The sequence below is a fragment of the Acipenser ruthenus genome, chromosome 2 (genome assembly GCF_902713425.1).
Source record: "Acipenser ruthenus chromosome 2, fAciRut3.2 maternal haplotype, whole genome shotgun sequence".
NCBI lineage: Eukaryota > Metazoa > Chordata > Actinopteri > Acipenseriformes > Acipenseridae > Acipenser > Acipenser ruthenus.
The window spans coordinates 43,443,633-43,458,098 of NC_081190.1; the positions used below are offsets into that span (position 1 = coordinate 43,443,633).

Genomic DNA, 14,466 nt, shown 5'->3' on the forward strand with positions numbered 1-14,466 from the left:
GAGAAGCTTGGATGGAAGCGTCTGTAACAAGCTACTTACGGGGCATTGATACGCACATTGTTTACTTGCATCTGTCACCCAGGTCAACCCTGCTTTATCAAAAGCAGTGTGAAATCACATACCCAGCCCGCATGACACCAGGTCCTGACCCGGGTAGATCATCCCAGTGTGAAAGGGGCTTAAGTTTAAACTCCTACTGATCACTTTATTTAGAAAAAGAAGACTTTTCAGTACTCAGTTCTTCTTATTGTTTATCTAGTCGGGAGTTTGTATAAACTGTTTAGCGTTGCTAATTTCTCCCTTTGTGTCTGAGCTACCAAACACAGTTCCCTGCTGTCTGCTGCCTCAGGCAGTTTAACAAAAGCAGAATTGAGTAATCTCTCTCCATCAGAGGCGAGTGAATGTTTATGAGGATGTTTCAGGAGCACTAGCTCAGGCCTCCAGGGGCCAGCCATTCAGGAGCCTTTTCATCAACACAGGCAGAGCAAACAGCCGTACAGCCATTCAGCCTTCTAGTAAAGGGCTGTCTGGAGGCAGGTGATCGTCCTTATTTAGATGCAGCAGGAGTCACGTGACAACAAGATGGTGGAGGAGCTGAGTTTCTATTGAGCTGCTACATCAGGAGATGCTGAAAGTACACTAAACCATCACATGCACTAACAGGAAAAAAGCCTTCTTTAGTCTTAAAAGTGGTAAGTCTGCATGTTCAGCATATCTTAGTTGTCTTTTGATGGAGGAAAGTGCAGATGCATTTGTTCGCATAATGAAGGATTTGAGCTGCTTTCTTTCTGGCAGGATGCAAAGAGTAATTCCTCATTGTTAAAAATCAGACAGCTGTTAATTTCATGTTGGTGCCTATTGTACTGCAGATAGAATTGCTTTTGTAGCATGGATTCGTTTCAATCATGAAAATATGAAAATAACAGATGAGAATATTTTGAATCAGAATGGGTTTTGAATATAAAAAAAACAACTGTGTGTTATATGTTACTCCAAATCAAGATTGTTAAGGATTGAGGATTTCACTAAAGACACCAAAAAGGGAAAATTGTAGTGTTGACCTTGATTTCTCCTCCCTCTATCAGGGCTTGGATGGTTAATTTAAGTCCAGCAATGTCTGAGATAAAATCCAACATTATTCCAGAAACAGGAGAAAACACATGTATTTGAATTCAGAGCAATTGCATGTTTGTGTGCTTTTACCTTTGTTGTTTGTTTACAAAATAATAGTAACAGTCGCATGCAAAAGGAACAAATATTACTAGAATGCTTCTATTGCTACTGCATCAAGCATACTGCAATATGTCTCATGGAGCCTGTGCATGTAGGTTTCAGTTAGGTTTGAAATCAGTTAATTGTGTAATTGTGCTTTAATGTGACATCCACTCCTCAGTAATATCAGTCTTAGGACTTGGAACTATTGTGGGCTCATTATGGCCCTGTTTTGGTGTCTGTAGCACTAATATATCACATTGTTTTCTGATATTAGTATTTTGATGGCACAGCTAGGGTTATAGTTTATACTGGTCTCTTCTGCGTAATTAATATTCTGATTATTTTCTGAAAAAAATGTGCAGAAGCCATGCATTGTGCTGTTTTTATTACTTTATGTCTAAAGACTGTATCAAGTCTTTTGCTCATTTGTTTGTTTATGGTAAACAGTCATATGGTGCCCATTGTACGGGTAGCTTGGCTTTCATACTATTCCTTTTTGCCTGGAAACCCAAGAAAAACACGTTTTTTGGAACAGGACAGCAATAGGTAAATGTGATGTTTTGTTTTTAGCATAAGGATGTTAGGTGCAGTTGCTTAGTTATCTTGTTATTTTTTAAAATTAAAAAATTAATATTCATCATACTGGGATCATCTGGCCAAGCCCCCTGAAACTCCCTCGAGAAATTGATATGTATTGGTTGTTTCTCTCAGTGTGTAATTTCTTCTTTTTACTGAAAATTGAATCCTAATGCATCAGATCCAGGGATGAAAATAACTCTCCCATTGCATAGCAATTTAATCCATTCCTGGTTTTACTGAGTTCAATAAGACACATCTAAGCATGTTACCTATACACACTGTGTCTCATCAAGCTCGTAGTAAAATCTGGAATGAGTGAAACTGCTATGCATATTGCATAAAAGCCAGTCTTTTCTTGCAACAAAACAAGTCATTTAAAGAGAAAAGTGTACGAAGGGTGTATTTTCTGGGACCCTTGTTTAGGTCCCTGTGTGAAGAACTAATCCACGTACAGTATGTGAAAAGTGGAAGACCACGTGCAGCTGTAGCAGGCCTTGTCAATTAATAAATGTATGGAAATGCAAGGATTCACTGCACTAAACATTTGGCTGCCTGGCTTCCTGTGTCAGTGACCTTATTGGTATATGTTTATTCACCCTTCTCTATTAATCATACATAGTTTACTATGTGTATTAAGCCACAGTGCAATCATGGTACGCTTAGTAACTGCATTAAAATTTAAATTGCATTGCCAACCATAAGACTCCATTAAGCAGCTTAGCCAGGTTTCTGTTTCTGCATCTGTCATTTAATAATTGGGCTAAATTTATTACCTTGATATATTGTGCTTAATTGATGTGTCCTCATTATTTGTTTTAGTTGTTTAGTTCTGTTTTCTCTGCTGTATTAAAAGCTGAAAAAACAACATTTTGTCACCATTGATTATTATTTTTATATTATTATTAAATATTTGTTTGTAACCTTGGTGAGGTTCATGCAACGACTACCCCCTTGTCACTAATCAGTCTCTCCCATCAGTACCCCAAGGTGCAGTATGACTCACCCCGTTAGTCACATGGTGAACCCCTAGGCCAAATCTTACCTCATATAAATACATTTCATTTTGCAGACTTACTGCTGCCACAGTGCTATGAGTTTACTTCTGGTGTTACAGGGTTTCACATTACATACTACTGTATTCTGCAATGGGAATACACAAAGTTGTATTATATTTTTGTTATTTTAGTTTTTGTTTAAAAATAAAAATACATTTAATGTTGTTTTTTTTGTTACAGTTCAGTATCACTAGCCAGTGGATATACTGATTTTGTTGTATTATGTGCTTGGAGACAATTAAAGTGGTTCTCAAGACAAATATTTTGAAAACACTGGTCTGGGGAAACCTAAAGCACACATTCACAAAGCCTAAAAACAGACACATACTTCCAGTGAACCTCCCTAAAAATCATAAACCTGATCCTTTGCTGACCTCTTTCCACTGTGTTTGTAGTGTCTAGTGTTTTAGATCCGCCACTTTTAGATCTTTTTGTTGCGTGATGCACTGCTGTCATGGATTCTGGCTCCTGTAGGTGTGAAGAGATCAGGTTAAAAGCTCTATAATCACGAATGCAGACGACCCTGGCTCTTTTGCATAGTTATTAAGGCACTTGCTTGTTGTGTGCTTGGTTGCCTGTTCGTGCCCAGCTTCTGCCCTGTTACACAAACATCCATTTTTCTCTCAAGCTGTAATAATATGGAACCAAACAGACTACAAGTTAATGATAGTCACCATTAAATGTTGTGATCCTATCCTGTATCATAATCCTATATTGCTTCCAGTATGTTTATTGTGCCTAAGTGTAAGTCATTTAACAAGCAACTAGAAAACTATTATTAAAACAGGATTGCAATTACAAAGCTTGCAAAATAATTTCTCTCTTTAGTTATACACCATTAATCAGTCTTGGGGTTTGTCAACTGTGAAGTCACATAATGACTTATCTAAATATTACAGTACACAGTGATAATCAATCATGCTTATTTAGCTTTTTCAACTTTACATTTCCATTAGTGGCACTTGCCTTGTGAACTAGAGTACACACACACTCAATTCTTGAGAAATGAGCAGTTTGGAGATTAATTGTCTCACTGATCACCCCAGTGAAATTGTTATAGGATTACTGGCTCAAGTTAATGCACAATTAAACAGAGTACAAGAAGGTTGCCTGAAATGCAGATAGTTTAAAGCAGCAAATCTGGTTTTATTTTCTTTTAAAATAAACAATTTTTTTATTCAAAATACTCATTCAGTTAAAATAATATTTTAAGTGGGAGTGGATAGCCCAGTTGTTACTCAAAAGCATAAATGATCAGGCTAACAGAGAATGAATTGATGGCCACTTTTGGCACAAATGACCTGGTGTCATATCCTTCCTTGACAGATCACTACCAGAGGATGTGGGAATGGACATTTCTTACGAAGAGGACATGCTAGGTCCCGATGGAGCTGACAATAGACCAGGTGAGAACATTACCAGGATATGATTCTATAAATAACCATGCTGTTTGCAAGAAGATTTAAATTATTCACTGATAAGAGTTTGCTGCAGTTTTGAGTCATCATTTTAGCATGAGCAATAAAAAAAATGTTCTTCATCTTGAACCAGCTGCTCTTTAAAGATAAGTCCTTTCAATTCAATAACCTTTATTACATAAAGTAAATTCTCTAAATGGGGGTTTTGGGATCAAAATTGTGTTGATTTTGCATATTTCATATTTACATACATAAATAACTTGAACTAATAAAAAAAACTGCAATAGAAATGGTACCATGCATTGATTTCCATTACATGAGAGTAGATGTTAAAACTTCATGCTGATTTGAACTCTGCTTCAGCGGCTAGTTGAGCATACCACAGTTTCTTCCTCTCATATGCCTCATCTACAACATCCTCCCATGTCACTGTTAACTCCACCATGTGAACAAGGTGTGCTGATCCAGACAATATCTGGTCGAAGGTTAGTAGTGGCAATATCAGGTGGAAAAATAAGCTGTTAGCCAACATCTGCCAGCATTTTCCAGTCCCTAGCAGCTTCCAGTTGTCCTGGGCAAGGCTTATTTTTAACTCCTTTTCTTGGTGGTTGCTCTCCTGGACAGAGGAATGTTGTTATTTGTGTGTAATGTTTTGATGAAACTGGTGGCAAATTATTGGTTATGTTACGTCTTCCAATGCTAAGGCCAAACATCGCAGCACCTGGTCATGGTGCCAAGTAAACCATCCTTGGCTAAGAGCCACCTTACATCCTGTCAAAATGTGCATTTGAGAAAGTTAACATACTACACTGAACATAAGAATAATTTCAATCCTTTTAGCTGATTGTTCCCAGAACATCGTCAACTGTATAGATCCACATTTTATTTTGTAACGCTTAATCTGCTAAATGTTTTTTATAAAGAATAATACAAAGATTAAATCTATAGAAAATCTGTAATATCTCACCAGTGCAAATATAAACTGTTTATTGTAATTTATTGTGATTATACATCTAATTTTTTTTTCCATCTGTGTGGATTAACCAATTGTATCTTTCTTGCTTAATATCAGAACCTCCCAATTCTCTGGACCTAAATGGAGCCCATCCACAGAGGAAAAAACTTTCAGCTCCCGAAATCAACTTGTCTCTGGACCAGAGTGAGGGATCCATTTTATCTGATGATAATCTGGATACCCCAGATGACCTTGACATAAATGTAGATGACTTGGACACACCTGATGAGGCTGATTCTCTGGATTACACAGGGCATGGCAATGAACTTGAATGGGGAGGTAAAAGTGAACAGAATACTTTCTTTACTTTTTTTAAAAACATTTTAAATTTTTTTTTACTGTTTCTATTTCTTATCTGCTTTTATCAGTTTAAGTATTAGAGATCATATTATTTACTGACACAGGAAGTAGTTTTATTAAGAACAGGTTCTTAATAAAAGAGATATGATTGTGTGGCGTGTTGCCATTACAAGATTGCACAATAATATTGGGCCTGTTCAGAAAAAGAAAACAACATCAATATTATAAATTTAGAAAATGATAAGCGTATATAAAATGCTGTTGTTGTTTCTTGTTAGTTGTGTAAAATATATATATATATATATATATATATATATATATATATATATATATATATATATATATATATATATGTTATACCCTGCTAAGAATACATAGCATGGTGATCTACCTTTTTCATAATACTAGCGATGAATGTTACTAACATGCTTGTTCAGAAAATCTGAAAATGTGTACTGCCTGTAAAATCAGGATCTAAGGTTTTAATTGTTAGAAGACAAAATCTGGACCTAGAGATTTCCTTACAGTGTAATTATTGAACACCATCAAGAAGTAGCTTTTGATATGTGAAACTGAAACAGAAACAAAAACAAAAACTATTTGACAAGCTCTCTGTTTATAAACATTACATATGCCTCAAAAAGGTGTATTGTAACAACCCAACAATTATTGAAAAATAAAGAAGAAATATCTCAAAATAACTCAAATGTATTTTTTTTTTCTGTGTGCCACGAATAAGCTTACATATGAATTGGTGCTGCTATAATAATAAAAAAAATAATAATAAAAATACAGCCATCACCCTGACCCGGCACCGTACATAAGCATTCAAATCAGTTTTCAATCAATTAAAAAAAAATCTTTCCTTAGTATACAGTCAGTAATTTGAACTGCAGGTGCCCCTTGGCTCAGACTTGAAGTGCAATAAGCAAGTAGTTGAAACACCCATGACTGTAATGCATTCTTTTACACATTGTTAGTTTTGGATTTGCTCCCAAATGTCTTCAGTTATGGTTACATTTATTGGACTCTGGGGTGTGATGTAGCCCCTGAAAATGTGTAACGGAATAATTTAGTGATTAGGTCTCATTTGGCATGGCACAAACAACAGTGTGTTCATTGTGTTGTAATAAAATAAAATAAAAATACTTACCATTTATGAATGCTAGTAAGAATCTATTTATATTGATAATTACAATTCAAAACAATTCATAACAAAAAAATTTAAAAAATACTTTTGATCAAACTTCTGTCTTTTAGGATAGACCTATCATTATTAGGCTTCAAGGCCCATAGGGCTGGGAAGCCTATTGTTATTGCTGGGATTATTATTGTTATTATTCTTCTTTGAGTTGCTCAAAAACTCACCAGATTCGGTAGGTTGGTAGATGCTTATGGGAAGTCGGAAAATGCTAAGAACTTATGTCGTAGGTCACATGGTGTGGCCGCCATATTGGATTGAAAAAAAACATTTTGCCTAAATGTAAAAATTCATCTTTCGAAAATGACTTATTGCAGAGTGCTGAAAGTTGGTATACTTGTTGAGGGATAGTCCAAGATTAGCTGGTGTTTGTAAGAAGCTGATCGGTTGTGTGGTATGGCGCCCAAACCGCTAGTCCGATTGAAACAAACCCAATGGCACATATGATCGGAGTGTGGTTTCTTTAAAGGGTGTTAAAGAGAAGTTGCTACAATAAAAAAACACGGTGGCCACATTGGATGACATCATCAACATACAAAACTGGCTAATAACTCCTTATAGAGTGCAGATAGGGCTATGCTTACTATGGCACACATATAGTAACCCATGTATGCTCTATCAAAAAATGCTATTGCCCGTGACCTTTGACCTCTCCTAAAGGTCAAATGTAAAACTGGCTTATAACTCCTTATAGAGTGCAGATAGGGTCATTGTTACTATGAAACATATATAGTAACCCATGTATGCTCTATCAAAAAATGTCATGTGACCTATGACCTTCGTTTTCACTCTGACACAACTTCCAATAGGCCACTACCATCATACCAAGTTTTGCTGCCTGGCCCCCTAAAAATGTTCTTTTCACATATATCGTTTTCTGAAACTTGGTGCACATACTACCCTTATGGCCTAGATTTAGATTTGTTTGCAAGACAAAAATCTGTAGCGTTGTTTGGCGGCCATTTGAATTTGTCAAAAATATTAAAACAACGTCTTGTCTAAAACCGTTATGCCGATTGAATCAAAACTTATATATAGCCTTGGCAAGGCTGTCTATGAAGCTTGTTAAAAGCAAGTCGCTACATTAAAAAAACATGTCCGCCGCAAGCCAATCAAATTTCAGCTGTGGTCAATTTGCATATTTTGCAGTGTTTATCTATTGTAGAATGTGGTAGTGATGAAATGTCATACAGTAGTAGAGGCCTATGGGGAATTAATGTCAACGAAATAATTAAGTTGATTGGTCACATGGTTTGGCAGTCATATTGGATTTTTCTAGCCAAATTTTCAAATTTCCATAAAATCAACACTGTTGCAGGAAAAGTCATGAAACTTGATAGGGTGGTAGAGGCCTATGGGAAGTTGTGTCAGAGCAAAAATGAAGGTCACATGGTTTGGTAGCGATATTGGATTTTTTTAGCCAAATTGTCAAATGTCTGTAAAATGCAAAACTGGTTTTATAACTCCTTAGAGACTGCAGATAGAGTCATGGTTACTATGGAACACATATAGGAACCCACATATGCTCTATCAAAAAATGTCCTTGCCCGTGACCTCTGACCTGTCCTAAAGGTCAAATGAAAAACTAACTTATAACTCCTTAGAGAGTGCAGTGGTCAGTAAAACATCAAAGGACTGTGAGTTTTAAAAAAAGACAAGATACACAAATTATCTCATGAAAGTGGCTATTTAGCAGAGTGAAAAAGTATAAATATACAAGCAAAACTGAACATTTTATGCTCCACATCGAATGCTAAACAAGGTGCTGTCACTCTGCTAAGCAAAGCTGTAACTCCGGGACTCTGCCTGAAAACAGACCCAAGACGAGGAAGCAAGCTGCAAGCGAGTCAACGACCACAAGCAACGAGACTGAGGCCCGGCTGGAGGACTGCCGTAAAACTTACAGAGACTTATCAGACAAACCAGTCTGCTGTACACCTAAAACCACAGTATCCAAAAGAAACTGTGCCCTGCTACCTGCGTAGCTAAAAGATTCAGTGAAGAGGACAGAGCGGACGGGTGCTGTTGTGGATCCTATACTGAGGACTGAAGACTTTGTTGCAGCTGTTTGTTGATTCTATCAAGAATTGAAAGCTTTGTTGCCAAGTTTGATCCAATGTAGGATTGAAGAATTTGTTGCTGAGAGGAGAGTTTTTGTACTGGACATTTCAACAGATTGAGTTTCCAAAACAGCAGACCAAAAATCTAAGTTTCAAGGAACCTTTGAGTATAATTCTAGTTGCATTTTCCTTTCATGGAACTAAATGAATTAATTGTAACATATTCACATAGAATTGAAGTGTTAGTTATTTAGTTTGCACACTTTGCGTGTGAAATAACTTTTAGTGAAACTTGATGAAGTAGCTATAAGTAATCTAGTTCATATTGTTGTATGAAGAATTTCTTTAAAAGTAAACTTGCCATATACTTAATCTATACACCATAAATAAGCTTAATGTGATATATTCTAAGATTGTCTGCATAATCTCAGTTGAGGTTGTGATTGTATGTGGGCGTGTGTGTGTGAGCAAGCTACTATGTCACAGCTTGCTCGAGTGCTGGTGTGTGAGGAGACAGGCGGTGTCATATTTCAATTGCCTGCTAGCCAGCATGAGTGCAGAGAGTTTTTTTAAATTGTGTTTGTGCTTAGAGACTAAGAAATTTACTTTATGACTTTTCTGATTTCTGTTTATTATTTGTGTACTTAGTAAAATACTACTATCGATATGGGTTCCTATATGTGTTCCATATCTGCTGTATTGAATTGTTCCTACAGCAGATACGGCCATGGTTACTATGGAACACATATAGGAAACCATATATGCTCTATCAAAAAATGCCCTTGCCTGTGACCTCTGACCTCTCCTAAAGGTCAAATGAAAAACTAGCTTATAACTCCTTAGAGAGTGCAGATAGGGCCTTGGTTACTGTGGAACACATATAGGAAACCATACATGCTCGATCAAAAAATGTCCGCTCATATGTTGCACTTGGGCCCCGGGCATTGCTGCTTGCAGCTATATTTATAATTACATTTCTTTCCAGATGAATTATGTTTACAAAAGCATTATAATTATACAGAATATTTTTAATACATTTCATCCGAAGGACGGAGCACAAGTAGGTTAAGTGACTTGCTCAGGGTCACATAGTGAGTCAGTGGCTGAGCTGGGATTTGAACTGGGAACCTCCTGGTATCAAGTAACCACTGGACCACCAAGCCTCCTCTATCAGTAATATTAGTGTATATATAATTTGCAGTATCTGTATAGATACTTCTTAATAGCACTGATTGGACATCAATCTTAACCCTTTAAGGTACAAGGGACATAAAATTATGCTAACTTTCTTATTTCTGCAATGAGGTTCATGAAACAGAGTTTAAAATGTACTGACTGGTTGGATCTGGTTGTCCAAATTGTCAGTTTCCTCATGATACTTGAGTCACTCTCAAATGTATTTTAAGAAGAAACCATTTGAACAACCTCTCAATTCCCTGTGTACCTTGGTTAAACCGTATGTATAAAATGTCTTGAACTTTCTGATATCAGAAAACAGAAACAGCAGCATGCCAAAATCACTGTCAGCAATAATGTTAGAACAGAAACCGAGCAGCCTTGTTTCGTGAAAAAGCTAAAACCTGTTCCTGTTCCACGGCAAACAAGCCCAACACATCCAAGCCTGTTCACCTCACGAAATTCTGCCTGTAATCATAGGCTGGAAATACTGAGAACTATACAGTACCAGCTTGGTTCACAGTAACATAAAGTAACATAAGGTAATGAAAGATTAGTGCTAAACTGTGAAACTAACCATGTTAAAAGGGACCAAAAACAAAGTACACAGAAAGAGTACTTGGAACTGCAAACACAAGTCAAAAAGGAAGTTAGAAAGGCCAAGAGAGAGAGATAGAAATCAATATTGCTAAGGGGGCTAAAACCAATTCCAAAATGTTTTTCCAATATTATAACAACAAGAGAACATTCAAAGAGGAGGTTAAATGTCTAAGAGACACAAATGGCAAAATCATAGACGAAGAAAAAAAAAATAGCAAATATATTAAATGATTACTTTTCACAGGTTTTTACAAAGGAGGCCATGGACAACATGCCCCACATGTCGACCTGTTCCTATCCAGTTTTAAATAACTTTAGCATAACAGAGGCAGAAGTGTTAAAGGGACTAGGAGCTCTTAAAATAAACAAATCCCCTGGGCCGGATGAGATCCCCCAATAGTAAAAGAAATGAAAGAAGTTATTTACAAACTGCTAACCAAGATCATGCAACAGTCTCTTGACACAGGGGTTGTACCGACAGACTGGAAAATTGCAAACGTAATACCGATCCACAAAAAGGGAGACAAAACCGAACCAGGTAACTACAGACCAATAAGCCTGACTTCTATTATATGTAAACTTATGGAAACTATACTAAGATCTAAAATGGAAAATTACCTATATGGTAACAATATCCTGGGAGATAGTCATCATGGTTTTAGGAAAGGAAGACCGTGTCTAACTAACCTGCTTGACTTTTTTGAGGATGCAACATTGACAATGGATAATTGCAAAGCATACACCATGGTTTATTTAGATTTCCAGAAAGCTTTTGACAAAGTCCCGCATAAAAGATTAATTCTCAAACTGAACGCAGTAGGGATTCAAGGAAATGCATGCACATGGATTAAGGAGTGGTTAACATGTAGAAAACAGAAAGTACTGATTAGAGAAGAAACCTCAAAATGGAGCGAGGTAACCAGTGGTGTACCACAGGGATCAGTATTAGGTCCTCTGCTATTCCTAATCTACATTAATGATTTAGATTCTGGTATAGTAAACAAACTTTTTAAATTTGCAGACAACACAAAAATAAGAGGAGTGGCAAACACTGTTGCAGCAGCAAAGGTCTTTCAAAATGATCTAGACAGCATTCAGAACTGGGCAGACACATGGCAAATGACATTTAATAGAGAAAAGTGTAAAGTATTGCATGCAGGCAATAAAAAATGTGCATTATAAATATCATATGGGAGATACTGAAATTGAAGAAGGGAACAATGAAAAAGACCTAGGAGTTTATGTTGACTCAGAAATGTCTTCATCTAGACAATGTGGGGAAACTATAAAAAAAGCCAACAAGATGCTCGGATATATTGTGAGAAGTGTTGAATTTAAATCAAGGGAAGTAATGTTAAAACTCTACAATGCATTAGTAAGACCTCACCTAGAATATTGTGTTCAGTTCTGGTCACCTCGTTACAAAAAGGATATTGCTGCTCTAGAAAGAGTGCAAAGAAGAGCAACCAGAATTAACCCGGGTTTAAAAGGCATGTCGTATGCAGACAGGCTAAAAGAATTGAATCTATTCAGTCTTGAACAAAGAAGACTACGCGGCGATCTGATTCAAACATTCAAAATCCTAAAAGGTATAGACAATGTCGACCCAGGGGACTTTTTTGACCTGAAAAAAGAAACAAGGACCAGGGGTCACAAATGGAGAGTAGATAAAGGGGCATTCAGAACAGAAAATAGAAGGCATTTTTTTACACAGAGAATTGTGAGGGTCTGGAACCAACTCCCCAGTAATGTTGTTGAAGCTGACACCCTGGGACCCTTCAAGAAGCTGCTTGATGAGATTCTGGGATCAATAAGCTACTAACAACCAAACGAGCAAGATGGGCTGAATGGCCTCCTCTCGTTTATAAACTTTCTTATGTTCTTATGTTCTTCTTATGTCCTATAGTCTTACGTTAGGTATTAGTTGCTTTATAAAATGTTAGATAAGGGAATTTGAATAGGAATACCTTTATACAAGTTTCTCGTAGTAAACTGTAATAAAACATAGTGAAAGCATGGTAAAGCATAAGTAAGTGTAAGTATCAAAAATGTAAAACAAAAACTAGAAAAATCTATTTTAGTATGGTACAGATTGTGATCAGTACAGGTCACTGATCTGAACAGGATTGGATTAGTGCGAGTCTACTGTATATTTATGATAATTAAATATATGTTTGTTTATAGATGATTTATAAAGATAACACATTGTGTTCAAGTACAGTCCATTGTAAGCAAAATCAATGTTTGCACTGAAAAAAACAAAAAGAAAATCTAACTATCTAGAATAATATGCTCATTGCTCTGAACCCTTTAATCCTCAGGGCACATCTGTTATTCTTTTGGATTTTAAGATAGATCTGTCTTTCATGCTTAATTTCTGTCTCTGATAGTTTACACATTGATTTCACTTCTTAAATCATTCTGAGAAGAAGAAATATATAAATATATATATATCAACATGATTATCCTTACTGTGGATACATGGTTAGCTGTGACTGCAAATAAACTACACTTCATGAAAATGTAACAAGACTTGTGTTTTTTTTGGAACTCAAACCATATATTGGTTTGGTTGAAAATAAAGAGATGTGAACTAGCTAGCCCTAGATTCTGCCAGTTTACAGCTGTTCTACACAATGTGTGTCCCAGGATAAATAATCACTGCTGTAGTTGTTAGCCATAGTGAAGAGATGCTATCTCCACCTTAAAACAAAAATGCAAGAGCCTGTGGATTGGCATTATGGGGAAAATGGGAGCCATAATTGAAATGAAATATGGTATTGAATATTTTACTTTTTAAAAAAGTGTTTACATAATTAAGAAGATAGCTATTTTATAAACCCATTCTAAAGACACAGCAAAAGCACAATAAAAAGATAAACTCAAAATGTATACATTGTTTTCAGAGGAGCAGGCTACAAAAGAGGATGAGCCTAAAGAAGAAGCAGAACCAATTCCAGAAGAAGAAGAAGAACGACAAGATGCCAGATTGTGGAGGACAGTTGTAATTGGAGAACAAGAGCATAGAATTGACATGAAGTCAATTGAACCTTATCAGAAAGTAATTTCTCACGGAGGTAAGGCATGTCAGAGCCACACAGCAGAAATAAAAACAAATGAAATGATATGCAAGTTAATGTTAAGAATTCAGGGACTTTTTTAAGTCCCCTGTCTGTGGTCTTGTTTCTCATCTGTATAATAATGTATTCAGGACTATACTTTATCAACGTTATCAACGAAAAACAGCAGTGGCATGTTATTAAAACATTATAGTCATTGTTTTTGTCAATCAGAAAACAGATTCAGTGACCGCAGCCTAATTACCCACCCGCGATTTCCACGTGGAGCGCAAACAAGTCCAAATGTGTCACTCACGTGAGAATAGCGTGCAGGCGCTTATATGTGCATCTGCAAAGTTTAACACGTGTTTTTAACGTGTTTCAGTTAATAAATAAGTTGACAATAGAGTGAAGTTGTCTGCAGTTTTGATTCTCACTGGCAGGTGGCAGCAGTTCCTAAGAAATGTGCTTGACAGACCGGGTCATCTGTATGTACACAGCTGTGAGTGAAAAATGGATGCTGTGTATCTACAGAGAATAAAGGAGTTTATTTTATATTTGTTGAAGTTACAAGTTGTAAGGAAGCCTTGTCAGGATCAGTACTGGTCAAAACAACCTATTTATTTATTGTACCTACACTTCACAGATAATAATGCATATATGAGTGCTATACACTGGTAAAGATACAGTATATGACGTGATTGGAAATTTGCGACGCAAGTGTTCTGATGTATATGTGCTAGATAAAGATGTTAGCACTGATGAGAGTTTGAAGTGCTTTGAAATCT

The 14,466-nt window shown here is 36.4% G+C and overlaps 1 protein-coding gene across 6 annotated transcripts in view; it reads left to right on the top strand.

Moving 5' to 3' along the window:
- Positions 1-486: 486 nt before the first annotated feature.
- Positions 487-14,466, top strand: part of LOC117409673 (protein prune homolog 2) — a 34,235-nt gene continuing 20,255 nt past the window's right edge. For 2 of the 6 annotated variants that reach the window (XM_034015990.3, XM_034015993.3), the window contains exons 1-4: positions 492-692; positions 4,176-4,255; positions 5,340-5,561; positions 13,526-13,696. In XM_034015990.3, the coding sequence (XP_033871881.3) occupies positions 4,198-4,255; positions 5,340-5,561; positions 13,526-13,696 (451 nt within the window). In that variant the 5' untranslated portion in view covers positions 492-692; positions 4,176-4,197. Of the gene's footprint in view, positions 693-4,175; positions 4,256-5,339; positions 5,562-13,525; positions 13,697-14,466 lie in introns of all 6 variants that reach the window. The other 4 variants (XM_034015989.3, XM_034015991.3, XM_058996238.1 and 1 more) reach the window with 4 other exon arrangements.